The 13128-nt window shown below is 65.2% G+C and overlaps 1 protein-coding gene across 1 annotated transcript; it reads left to right on the top strand.

Annotated features, from left to right (window-relative positions):
• Positions 1-374: 374 nt before the first annotated feature.
• Positions 375-10824, top strand: CADM4 (cell adhesion molecule 4; the record flags this gene model as incomplete). The annotated part of the gene is made up of 9 exons (XM_066208339.1): positions 375-414; positions 6343-6489; positions 6982-7134; positions 7403-7537; positions 8043-8207; positions 9151-9241; positions 9329-9501; positions 10006-10134; positions 10651-10824. Coding segments are annotated over 9 exons (1140 nt in total), but the record flags the coding sequence as incomplete, so codon positions are not given.
• Between the last annotated feature and the right edge of the window lie 2304 nt (positions 10825-13128).

Here is a 13128-nt window from a genome sequence, read left to right as displayed (position 1 = left end):
ATTCTTGGGTTTTTTTTGTCACCTCGATGTCCCCAAACCCCCTCCCCGGGGGTGGGGGCGGGGACAGGGGGGTGACAATGTCACTGTCCCCCTCCCCCCGGTGCCAGGCGCCACCCGGGCTGTCCCCGAGCGGGGGTGACACCAAAACGGCGCCATTGTCACCCCTCCCCCCCCCGTTATTGTCCCCTCCCCCCCCCCGGGGGTGTCCCCGAGGGGACAAAGTGTCACTGTCCCCTCCCCCCACCCCCACCCTGGAGGGGCTTCTGGGGACATTGGGGTGACCTTGAGGAGGGGGAGGGGACGCAGGGGGCGGCGGGGGAGGGGCGGGAGAGTGCTGACGCGGCGGAATTTGGTGTCACCCCTTGTCACCCCCTTGGTCACCTCCGGTCACCTCCTGTCACCTCGTGTGTCAGGGTGTGTCACCTGTGTCACCCCCGTGTCCCCTCCTGTGTCACCCCCTGTGTCACCCCCTGTGTCACCCTGTGTCCCCCCTGTGTCACCCTGTGTCACCCCCTGTGTCACCCCCTGTGTCACCCTGTGTCACCCCCTGTGTCACCCCTGTGTCACCCCTGTGTCACCCCCTGTGTCACCCCCGTGTCACCCCCTGTGTCACCCTGTGTCACCCTGTGTCACCCCCTGTGTCCCCCCTGTGTCACCCCTGTGTTCCCCCTGTGTCCCCCCTGTGTCACCCTGTGTCACCCCCTGTGTCCCCCCTGTGTCACCCCTGTGTCCCCCCTGTGTCACCCCCTGTGTCACCCTGTGTCCCCCCTGTGTCCCCCCTGTGTCCCCCCTGTGTCACCCTGTGTCACCCCCTGTGTCCCCCCCGTGTCCCCCCTGTGTCCCCCCTGTGTCACCCCCTGTGTCACCCTGTGTCACCCTGTGTCACCCTGTGTCACCCCCTGTGTCACCCCTGTGTCACCCCCTGTGTCCCCCCTGTGTCCCCCCTGTGTCCCCCCTGTGTCCCCCCTGTGTCACCCCCTGTGTCACCCTGTGTCACCCCCTGTGTCCCCCCTGTGTCACCCCCTCTGTCACCCTGTGTCACCCCCTCTGTCACCCTGTGTCCCCCCTGTGTCACCTCCGTGTCACCCCCTGTGTCACCCCTGTGTCACCCTGTGTCACCCTGTGTCCCCCCTGTGTCACCCCCTGTGTCACCCCCTGTGTCACCCCATGTCACCCCCTGTGTCACCCCCTGTGTCACCCCCTGTGTCACCCCCTGTGTCACCCTGTGTCCCCCCTGTGTCACCTCCGTGTCACCCCCTGTGTCACCCCCTGTGTCACCCTGTGTCACCCTGTGTCCCCCCTGTGTCACCCCGTGTCACCCCCTGTGTCACCCCCTGTGTCACCCCCTGTGTCCCCCCTGTGTCACCCCCTGTGTCACCCCCTGTGTCACCCTGTGTCACCCCCTGTGTCACCCTGTGTCACCCCCTGTGTCACCCCCTGTGTCACCCTGTGTCACCCCCTGTGTCACCCCCTGTGTCCCCCCTGTGTCACCCCCTGTGTCACCCTGTGTCACCCCCTGTGTCACCCCCTGTGTCCCCCCTGTGTCACCCCCTGTGTCACCCCTGTGTCACCCCCTGTGTCACCCCCTGTGTCACCCCCTGTGTCACCCTGTGTCACCCCCTGTGTCACCCCCTGTGTCACCCCCTGTGTCCCCCCTGTGTCACCCTGTGTCCCCCCTGTGTCACCCCCGTGTCCCCTCCTGTGTCACCCCCTGTGTCACCCTGTGTCCCCCCTGTGTCACCCTGTGTCGCCCCCCGTGTCACCCCCTGTGTCACCCCCTGTGTCCCCCCTGTGTCCCCCCTGTGTCACCCTGTGTCGCCCCCCGTGTCACCCCCCTGTGTCACCCCCTGTGTCACCCCCTGTGTCACCCCCCTGTGTCACCCCCTGTGTCACCCTGTGTCACCCCCTGTGTCACCCCCTGTGTCACCCCCTGTGTCACCCTGTGTCACCCTGTGTCACCCCCCTGTGTCACCCCCTGTGTCACCCCCGTGTCACCCCCTGTGTCACCCCTGTGTCACCCCTGTGTCACCCTGTGTCACCCCGTGTCACCCCGTGTCACCCTGTGTCACCCCCTGTGTCACCCCCTGTGTCACCCCCTGTGTCACCCCCTGTGTCACCCCCTGTGTCACCCTGTGTCACCCCCTGTGTCACCCCCTGTGGTCACCCCCTGTGTCACCCCCTGTGTCACCCTGTGTCCCCCCCTGTGTCACCCCCCTGTGTCACCCTGTGTCACCCCTGTGTCACCCCCTGTGTCACCCCCTGTGTCCCCCCTGTGTCACCCCCTGTGTCACCCTGTGTCACCCCGTGTCACCCTGTGTCACCCTGTGTCACCCCCTGTGTCACCCCCTGTGTCCCCCCTGTGTCACCCCCTGTGTCCCCCCTGTGTCACCCCCCTGTGTCCCCCCTGTGTCACCCTGTGTCGCCCCCCGTGTCACCCCCTGTGTCACCCCCCTGTGTCACCCCCTGTGTCACCCCGTGTCACCCTGTGTCACCCTGTGTCACCCCCTGTGTCACCCCCGTGTCACCCTGTGTCACCCCCTGTGTCACCCCTGTGTCACCCTGTGTCACCCCTGTGTCACCCCCGTGTCACCCCCTGTGTCACCCCTGTGTCACCCCGTGTCACCCTGTGTCCCCCTGTGTCACCCCCTGTGTCACCCCTGTGTCACCCTGTGTCCCCCCCTGTGTCACCCTGTGTCACCCTGTGTCACCCCCTGTGTCACCCCCTGTGTCCCCCCTGTGTCACCCCCTGTGTCACCCCCCTGTGTCACCCCCTGTGTCACCCCCTGTGTCACCCCCTGTGTCCCCCCTGTGTCACCCCGGTGTCACCCCCTGTGTCCCCCCTGTGTCACCCCCTGTGTCACCCCTGTGTCACCCCCTGTGTCACCCCCTGTGTCACCCCCTGTGTCACCCTGTGTCACCCCCCTGTGTCACCCCCTGTGTCACCCCCTGTGTCCCCCCTGTGTCACCCTGTGTCCCCCCTGTGTCACCCCCGTGTCCCCTCCTGTGTCACCCCCTGTGTCACCCCTGTGTCCCCCCTGTGTCACCCCCTGTGTCACCCTGTGTCACCCCGTGTCACCCCCTGTGTCACCCCCTGTGTCACCCTGTGTCGCCCCCCGTGTCACCCCCCTGTGTCACCCCCTGTGTCACCCCTGTGTCACCCCCTGTGTCACCCCCTGTGTCACCCCCTGTGTCACCCTGTGTCACCCTGTGTCACCCCCTGTGTCACCCCCTGTGTCACCCCCGTGTCACCCCCTGTGTCACCCCTGTGTCACCCCTGTGTCACCCCTGTGTCACCCCGTGTCACCCTGTGTCCCCCCTGTGTCACCCCCTGTGTCACCCCCTGTGTCCCCCCCTGTGTCACCCCCTGTGTCACCCCCGTGTCCCCTCCTGTGTCACCCCCTGTGTCACCCTGTGTCCCCCCCTGTGTCACCCCCTGTGTCACCCTGTGTCACCCCTGTGTCCCCCCCTGTGTCACCCCCTGTGTCACCCTGTGTCACCCCCTGTGTCACCCCCTGTGTCCCCCCCTGTGTCACCCCCTGTGTCCCCCCCTGTGTCACCCCCTGTGTCACCCCTGTGTCACCCCCTGTGTCACCCCCTGTGTCACCCCCCTGTGTCCCCCCCCTGTGTCACCCTGTGTCGCCCCCCTGTGTCACCCCCTGTGTCACCCCCTGTGTCACCCCTGTGTCACCCCGTGTCACCCTGTGTCCACCCCTGTGTCACCCCCCTGTGTCACCCCCTGTGTCACCCCTGTGTCACCCCCTGTGTCCACCCCTGTGGTCACCCCTGTGTCACCCCTGTGTCACCCCTGTGTCACCCCTGTGTCCCCCCCTGTGTCACCCCCTGTGTCACCCCCTGTGTCCCCCCCTGTGTCACCCCCTGTGTCCCCCCCTGTGTCACCCCCTGTGGTCACCCCCGTGTCACCCCTGTGTCCCCCCCCTGTGTCACCCCCCTGTGTCCACCCCCTGTGTCACCCCTGTGTCACCCCTGTGTCACCCTCCTGTGTCACCCTGTGTCACCCTGTGTCACCCCCTGTGTCACCCCCTGTGTCCCCCCTGTGTCACCCTGTGTCCCCCCTGTGTCACCCCCTGTGTCACCCTGTGTCACCCCCTGTGTCACCCCCTGTGTCCCCCCTGTGTCACCCTGTGTCCCCCCTGTGTCACCCCCTGTGTCCCCCCTGTGTCACCCCCTGTGTCACCCCCTGTGTCACCCCCTGTGTCACCCCCGTGTCACCCCCTGTGTCACCCCCGTGTCACCCCCTGTGTCACCCCCTGTGTCACCCCCTGTGTCACCCTGTGTCACCCTGTGTCACCCCCTGTGTCCCCCCTGTGTCACCCTGTGTCACCCTGTGTCGCCCCCTGTGTCACCCCCTGTGTCACCCCCTGTGTCACCCCCTGTGTCACCCTGTGTCACCCTGTGTCACCCTGTGTCACCCCCTGTGTCACCCTGTGTCACCCCTGTGTCCCCCCTGTGTCCCCCCTGTGTCACCCTGTGTCACCCTGTGTCACCCCCTGTGTCACCCTGTGTCACCCCTGTGTCACCCCCTGTGTCCCCCCTGTGTCACCCTGTGTCACCCTGTGTCACCCCCTGTGTCACCCCGTGTCACCCTGTGTCACCCCCTGTGTCACCCCCTGTGTCACCCCCGTGTCACCCCTGTGTCACCCCTGTGTCACCCCCTGTGTCACCCCCGTGTCACCCCCTGTGTCACCCTGTGTCACCCCCTGTGTCACCCCCTGTGTCACCCTGTGTCCCCCCTGTGTCACCCCCGTGTCACCCCCTGTGTCACCCTGTGTCACCCCCTGTGTCACCCCTGTGTCACCCCCTGTGTCACCCCCTGTGTCACCCCTGTGTCACCCCCTGTGTCACCCCCTGTGTCACCCCCTGTGTCACCCCCGTGTCACCCCCTGTGTCACCCCCTGTGTCACCCCCGTGTCACCCCTGTGTCACCCCCTGTGTCACCCCCTGTGTCACCCTGTGTCCCCCCTGTGTCACCCTGTGTCACCCCCTGTGTCACCCCCTGTGTCCCCCCTGTGTCACCCCCTGTGTCACCCTGTGTCCCCCCTGTGTCACCCTGTGTCACCCCCTGTGTCACCCCCTGTGTCCCCCCTGTGTCCCCCCTGTGTCCCCCCTGTGTCACCCCCTGTGTCCCCCCTGTGTCACCCCCTGTGTCACCCCTGTGTCACCCTGTGTCCCCCCTGTGTCACCCTGTGTCACCCCCTGTGTCACCCCCTGTGTCCCCCCTGTGTCACCCCCTGTGTCACCCCCTGTGTCACCCCCTGTGTCACCCTGTGTCACCCCCTGTGTCACCCCCGTGTCACCCCCTGTGTCACCCCCTGTGTCACCGCCGTGTCACCCCTGTGTCACCCCCTGTGTCACCCTGTGTCACCCCCTGTGTCCCCCCTGTGTCCCCCCTGTGTCACCCCCTGTGTCACCCCCTGTGTCACCCTGTGTCCCCCCTGTGTCACCCTGTGTCACCCCCTGTGTCACCCCCTGTGTCCCCCCTGTGTCACCCTGTGTCCCCCCTGTGTCACCCTGTGTCACCCCCTGTGTCACCCCCTGTGTCCCCCCTGTGTCACCCCCTGTGTCCCCCCTGTGTCACCCTGTGTCCCCCCTGTGTCACCCTGTGTCACCCCCTGTGTCACCCCCTGTGTCCCCCCTGTGTCCCCCCTGTGTCACCCCCTGTGTCACCCCCTGTGTCACCCCCTGTGTCACCCCTGTGTCACCCCCCGTGTCACCCCCTGTGTCACCCCCGTGTCACCTCGTGTTCCCCTGTCCCTGTCCCCAGGGTTGTCACTGTCCCCAGTGTCCCCGTCACAGCTGAGGTGTCCCTGCTGGCACTGTCCCCAACATCGGTGTCCCCAAATGTCCCCAGATGACCCCAGGTGTCCCCCGGTGTCCCCAGGTGTCCCCAGGTGTCCCCAGGTGTCCCCAGGTGTCCCCTGTCCCTGTGTCCCCTCTGGTGCCCCTGTCACCTGTGCTGTCACCTGTCCCTGTGTCCCCCCCAGTGTCCTGTCCCCTCCTGTCACCCTGTCACCCTGTCCTGTGTCACCCCCGTGTCCCCGTGTCCCCTGTCCCCAGGGTGTCACCTGGGTGTCTCCTGTCCCTGTGTCCCTTCCTGGTGTCCCCTGGGTGTCCCTGTCACCTGTCAGTGTCACCTGTCACCTGTCCCAGGTGTCCCCAGGGTGACGTGTGTGTGTCCGTGTCCCCAGGGAGGGCGCAGGAGGGGGCACGGCCGTGATCACCTGTCACCTGTCAGTGTCCCCTGTCACCTGTCACCTGTCCGTGTCACCTGTCCCAGGTGTCCCAGGTGTCCCCAGGGTGACGTGTGTGTGTCCGTGTCCCCAGGGAGGGCGCAGGAGGTGCAGGCCGAGAACGTGACGGTGCTGGAGGGGGGCACGGCCGAGATCACCTGTCACCTGCACAGGTACGACGGCTCCATCGTGGTCATCCAGAACCCCGCCCGGCAGACGCTGTTCTTCAACGGCACCCGCGGTGAGGGCACACCTGGCCACACCTGGGGGGACACCTGGGCACACCTGGCCACACCTGGGCACACCTGGGGGGACACCTGGGCACACCTGGGCACACCTGGGCACACCTGGGGGGACACTTGGGCACACCTGGGGGGACATTGGGGACAATGGGGAGACTTTGGAGATGTTGGGGACGCCGAGGGGACGTTGGGGACATTGGGGGGACATCAGGGGTGTCCCTGTGACCCCTGGGGTGACCCTGTGACCCCTGTGGTGACCCCGTGACCCCTGGGGTGACCCTGTGACCCCTGGGGTGACCCCGTGACCCCTGGGGTGTGCTCGTGACCCCTGAGATGTTCCTGTGACCCCTGAGGTGACTCTGTGACCTCCAGGTGTCTCTGTGACCCCTGCGGTTACCCCATGACCCCTGGGGTGACCCTGTGACCCCTATGTGTCCCTGTGATCCCCGGGTGACCCCGTGACCCCCGGGTGACCCCGGTGCTGCCCGCAGCGCTGAAGGACGAGCGTTTCGAGCTGGCCGAGTTCAGCCGGCGGCGGCTGCGGCTGCGCCTGGCCCGGGCGCGGCTGGACGACGAGGGCGGCTACTTCTGCCAGCTGTACGCCGACGACACGCACCACCAGATCGCCACGCTGACCGTGCTGGGTACGGCCCGCCTGGGGGCACCTGGGCACACCTGGGAGACCTGGGGACACACCTGGGGACACACCTGGGGACACACCTGGGGGCACACCTGGGACACACCTGGGGACACCTGGGCACAGGTGCTGACACGTGTCCCTTTGTCCCCCGGGTCCCTCTCTCTTGTCCCTCTGTCCCTGTCTCCCCCCGTCCTTCCCCTGGGTGTCCCCTGGGTGTCCCCTGGGTGTCCCCTGGGTGTCACCTGTCCGCTCGCTCTCACCTGTCCCCGCAGTGCCCCCCGAGCCCCCCCTGGTGGAGGCGCGCGCTCTGGCCGTGGAGGGGGCGGAGCTGGAGCTCACCTGCCTCGTGCCCCGCGCGCGCCCCCTGGCGACCCTGCGCTGGTACCGCGACCGCCGCGAGCTGCCAGGTGAGCACGCACCTGGGGCGCACCTGGGATGGGTGGGGACAGGTGGGGACACACCTGGGATAGGTGGGGACAGGTGGGGACACACCTGGGATAGGTGGGGACAGGTGGGGACACCACACAGAGGGGCTGGGGACACACCTGGGGTGGGTGGAGAGAACTGGGGGCACACCTGAGGACACACCTAGCAGCACACCTGGGGGCACACCTGGGGACACACCTGGGGACACACCCAGCAGCACACCTGGGGGCACACCTGGGGACACACCTGGGGGCACACCTGGGGACACACCCAGCAGCACACCTGGGGGCACACCTGGGGACACACCTGGGGACACACCTGGGGACACACCCAGCAGCACACCTGGGGGCACACCTGGGGACACACCTGGGGACACACCTGGGGACACACCCAGCAGCACACCTGGGGGCACACCTGGCGGCGCACCTGGGCCCAGGTGTGACGGACGCACGCGGCTGTCCCCGTGGCCCCCGCCCGTCCCCGCAGGTGACAGCGTGCACCGGCAGGAGGGGAAGGTGTTCTGGCAGCGCAGCGTGCTCCGCCTGCCCGTGGAGCGCCGCGACCACGGCGCCATCGTCACCTGCGAGGCCACGCACCCCGCGCTGGCCCGCGGGCAGCGCCGCCAGACGCAGTACCAGCTGGACGTGCAGTGTGAGCGGGACTGGGATGAACTGGGACAAACTGGGATGAACTGGGAGTGACTGGGAGGGACTGGGAGGGACTGGGAGGGCGCTGCAGTTCCCAAAGCCGCCACCAGGGGGAGCGCAACAGACACCAAGAGTTCATTGAGGAGAACTGGGAGGGAACTTGTTTATACTGGGATGGAACTGGGAAGGGATTAAAGGGAACTGGGGTATACTGGGATGGACTGGGACAGACCGGGATAAACTGGGAGGGACTGGGAGGGCGCTGCAGTTCCCAAAGCCGCCACCAGAGGGAGCTCGAGAGACACTGAGAGTTCATTGAGGAGAACTGGGAGGGAACTGGTTTATACTGGGAGGGAACTGGGAAGGGATTAAAGGGAACTGGGGGTATATTGGGATGGACTGGGACGGACTTGGACAGACTGGGAGTGACTGGGACAAACTGGGACAGACTGGGAGTTACTGGGTGGGCGCTGAAGTTGCCGAAGCCGCCACCAGGGAGAGCTTGAGAGACACCAAGAGTTCATTGAGGGGAACTGGGAGGGAACTGGGATAAACTGGGAGGGATTGGGAGGGGATTGGGAGTGACTGGGATAAACTGGGATATACTGGGAATGGGTTACAGCCTTGCATTGGTTTGTATGGGGGGCACTGGGAAGCAACTGGGATGGACTGGAAGGGGACTGGGAGTGACTGGGATTGACTTACAGCCCAGCATGGGGCACTGGTTTATACCGGGATACACTGGGAGGGACTGGGACAAACTGGGAGTTACTGGGAGGGCGCTGCAGTTCTCAAAGCCGCCACCAGGGCGAGCCGGGGAGACACTGGGAGTTCATTGGGGGGAACTGGTTTCTACTGGGATGAACTGGGAGGAACCCGGCGGACGCTGGGGACAGGTGCCGCCAGGTGTGTCCCAGGTGAGTCACAGGCGTGCCCCGTCTCCCCAGACCCGCCCTCGGCCCGCATCCAGCCGTCGCAGAGCGTCCTCCGCGAGGGCGACACCCTGGTCCTCACCTGCGCCTTCAACGGCAACCCGCGGTGAGCCACGCCCCCTTTCCTTGTAACCAACCCCGCCCCCTCTCAGCCACGCCCCCCTCAGGTGACCTCCCCCAGGTGTGTCCACAGCCCCACGGAGGTGACGTGGAGCCGCGGGAACGAGTCGTTACCTGCCCGGGCCAGGGCCGAGGGCGCGCGGCTGACGCTGCCGGCGCTGGCGCCGCAGGACAACGGCTCCTACACCTGCCAGGTGGGCAACGCCCACGGCCGGGCCGCCGACACCTACGTGCTGGTGGTGTATGGTGAGTGAGGCGCCGGGGGGCGCCTGGGGGCGCCGGGGGGCACCTGGGCACAGCTGGGACACACCTGGGGACACCTGGGGGCTCCTGGGGACACTTGGGGGCACCTGGGGACACCTGAGATACACCTGGGGACACCTGGGGACACCTGGGACACACCTGGGGGCACCTGGGGACACCTGGGGGCACCTGGGGACACACCTGGGGGCACCTGGGGACACCTGGGGCCACCTGGGGACAGCTGGGGACACCTGAGATACACCTGGGACACACCTGGGGACACACCTGGGGGCACCTGGGGACACCTGGGGACACCTGGGACACACCTGGGGGCACCTGGGGACAGCTGGGGACACCTGGGGACACCTGAGATACACCTGGGGGCACCTGGGGACACCTGGGGGCACCTGAGATACACCTGGGGACACCTGGGGACACACCTGGGAACACACCTGGGACACACCTGTGCCCACCTGTGCCCACGCGTGCCCCGCCCTGTCCCCGCAGACCCGGGGGCGGTGGTGGCGGCGCAGGGGGCGGGGCCCTTCGCCGTGGTGGGCGGGGCCTTGGCGCTGCTGGTCTTCCTGCTGCTGCTCCTGCTGGGGGCGCTGCTCTGGTGCTCCGTCAGGCAGAAAGGTGGGCGGGGCCTGGGGAAAGGGGGCGGGGCCTCGGGGAAAGGGGCGGGGGGTAAGAAACTGGGCGGGGTTTGTGGTGGGGCGGGGCTTTGGCTGTTTAATATGAAATTAGTAAGGTCAAAAGGGGGCGGGGCTTGGAGGGTTGAATGAGAAAGGGGTGGAGTCAAAGGGCCGGACTAGGCTGGGCAAGGTGGGCGGAGCTTTGAGAGCTGGGCTTGAGATGGGCGGAGCTTTGATAATTAAATCAGCGGGGTGGAGTCGAAAATGGGCCGGGCTTAGTGGTGTCGATGGGCGTGGCTTTGTCACGGTGGGCGTGGCTCCAGGTGGGTTAAATAGGCGCGGCCTAACGAGAGGGGGAGTCGCCAAATGGGGCGCGTTCACCCCTGGGGGCGTGGCCTAAAACCCGGAAGTGGCGGCTCCGACCGGCTTCAACGGGGCGGGGGCTGAAGGGGGATGGAGTGGGCGTGTCCGGGCGGGAGTGGGCGTGCCCGGGGCGTGTCACAGGTGTGTCCCACAGGCTCGTACCTGACGCACGAGGCCAGCGGGCTGGAGGAGCACGGGGAGGCCCGGGAGGCGTTCCTGGGCGGGGAGGGGGGCAAGCGCAAGGAGGAGTTCTTCATTTGAATGAAAAGGGGCGGGGCCACGACTCCGGGGACAATTTGGGGACGGCGGCGACACCCCCCAGGGGATTGTGGGGGATTTTTGGGGAGGGGGGGACGGGGGGGGCGGGGCGGAGGTTGGGGATGTCACGGGAGGGGGGAGGGGGGTTGAAAAAGGGGCCACGCCCCCTTGCAAACCCCGCCCCCGGGGTGGGGGAGGGGCTAAGCCCCGCCCCCCTTAAAGCTGAAAGCCATGAGGGAGGGGGAGGGGCGGGAGGGGGGCGGGGTTAAAGGGGGAAGGGGCGTGTCCGTTGTCCCCGCGCACAATTTGGGGGGGGCTGGTGGGAGGGGCAGGGGGAGGGGCGATGGATGCTGTCAGAGGGGGCAGGGGGCGTGGCCCGGCCGAGGCCACGCCCCCTTCCCCGGTGGGTGTGGCTGTAAATAACCTTTTAACCACCTTTGATACGCAATAAAACAACCCCCGTTCGTAACTGGGCGTCACTGGGACGGACTGGGAGGGGCCTGGGGTCACTGGTTTATACTGGGATGGACTGGGAGTGGGTTTGGGGTCACTGGTTTATACTGGGACGGACTGGGAGGGGATTGGGGGTCACTGGTTTATACTGGGACGGACTGGGAGGGGCCTGGGGTCACTGGTTTATACTGGGAGGGGCCTGGGGTCACTGGTTTATACTGGGACGGGCTGGGAGGGGATTGCGGGTCACTGGTTTATACTGGGATGGACTGGGAGTGGGTTTGGGGTCACTGGTTTATACTGGGAATGACTGGGAGGGGCCTGGGGTCACTGGTTTATACGGGGAGGGACTGGGAGGGGCCTGGGGTCACTGGTTTATACTGGGATGGACTGGGAGGGGCCTGGGGTCACTGGTTTACACTGGGAGGGACTGGGAGGGGCCTGGGGTCACTGGTTTATACTGGGAGGGACTGGGAGGGGCCTGGGGTCACTGGTTTATACTGGGACGGACTGGGAGGGGCCTGGGGTCACTGCTTTATACTGGGACGGACTGGGAGGGGCCTGGGGTCACTGGTTTATACTGGGAGGGGCCTGGGGTCACTGGTTTATACTGGGATGGACTGGGAGTGGGTTTGGGGTCACTGGTTTATACTGGGACGGACTGGGAGGGGATTGGGGGTCACTGGTTTATACTGGGACGGACTGGGAGGGGCCTGGGGTCACTGGTTTATACTGGGACGGACTGGGAGGGGATTGGGGGTCACTGGTTTATACTGGGACGGACTGGGAGGGGCCTGGGGTCACTGGTTTATACTGGGACGGACTGGGAGGGGATTGGGGGTCACTGGTTTATACTGGGACGGACTGGGAGGGGCCTGGGGTCACTGGTTTATACTGGGACGGACTGGGAGGGGATTGGGGGTCACTGGTTTATACTGGGGTGGACTGGGAGTGGGTTTGGGGTCACTGGTTTATACTGGGACGGACTGGGAGGGGCCTGGGGTCACTGGTTTATACTGGGACGGACTGGGAGGGGCCTGGGGTCACTGGTTTATACTGGGACGGACTGGGAGGGGATTGGGGGTCACTGGTTTATACTGGGACGGACTGGGAGGGGCCTGGGGTCACTGGTTTATACTGGGAGGGGCCTGGGGTCACTGGTTTATACTGGGACGGGCTGGGAGGGGATTGCGGGTCACTGGTTTATACTGGGATGGACTGGGAGTGGGTTTGGGGTCACTGGTTTATACTGGGAATGACTGGGAGGGGCCTGGGGTCACTGGTTTATACTGGGATGGACTGGGAGGGGCCTGGGGTCACTGGTTTATACGGGGAGGGACTGGGAGGGGCCTGGGGTCACTGGTTTATACTGGGAGGGACTGGGAGGGGCCTGGGGTCACTGGTTTATACTGGGACGGACTGGGAGGGGCCTGGGGTCACTGGTTTATACTGGGACGGACTGGGAGGGGATTGGGGGTCACTGGTTTATACTGGGACGGACTGGGAGGGGCCTGGGGTCACTGGTTTATACTGGGAGGGGCCTGGGGTCACTGGTTTATACTGGGATGGACTGGGAAGGAACTGGGACAAACTGGGAACGACTGGGAGGAGGTTTTTTCTTTTTTGGGAAGGATTTTAATGTGTTTAAGGAGTTTTAAAATGAAAATAAAAATGAAAATAAAGATAAAATTAAAAATGAAAATAAAGATAAAGATTAAAATATAAAACACGTCGTAAAAATTTGCCTTTGCACAAAATGCTAAACTAATAATTAAAAGTCTTAACGTAAAACTATTTAAAAGTGGAATTTAAATGTGTAAAACCATTGAAAAGGGAATAAACGTGTTTGGTCCGTGAGCTGCCGAAGGAAAACATGTAATGTAAATAATGTAAATACAAATGTAAATACAAATGTAAATGT

Source organism: Chamaea fasciata, unplaced genomic scaffold (assembly GCF_029207755.1).
Source record: "Chamaea fasciata isolate MVZ Bird 193981 ecotype frontalis unplaced genomic scaffold, bChaFas1.0.hap1 SCAF_216, whole genome shotgun sequence".
In the NCBI taxonomy this organism is placed as follows: Eukaryota; Metazoa; Chordata; class Aves; order Passeriformes; family Sylviidae; genus Chamaea; species Chamaea fasciata.
Note: the sequence above shows the minus strand (reverse complement) of the source record. Positions and strands in the feature narration are given on the sequence as shown.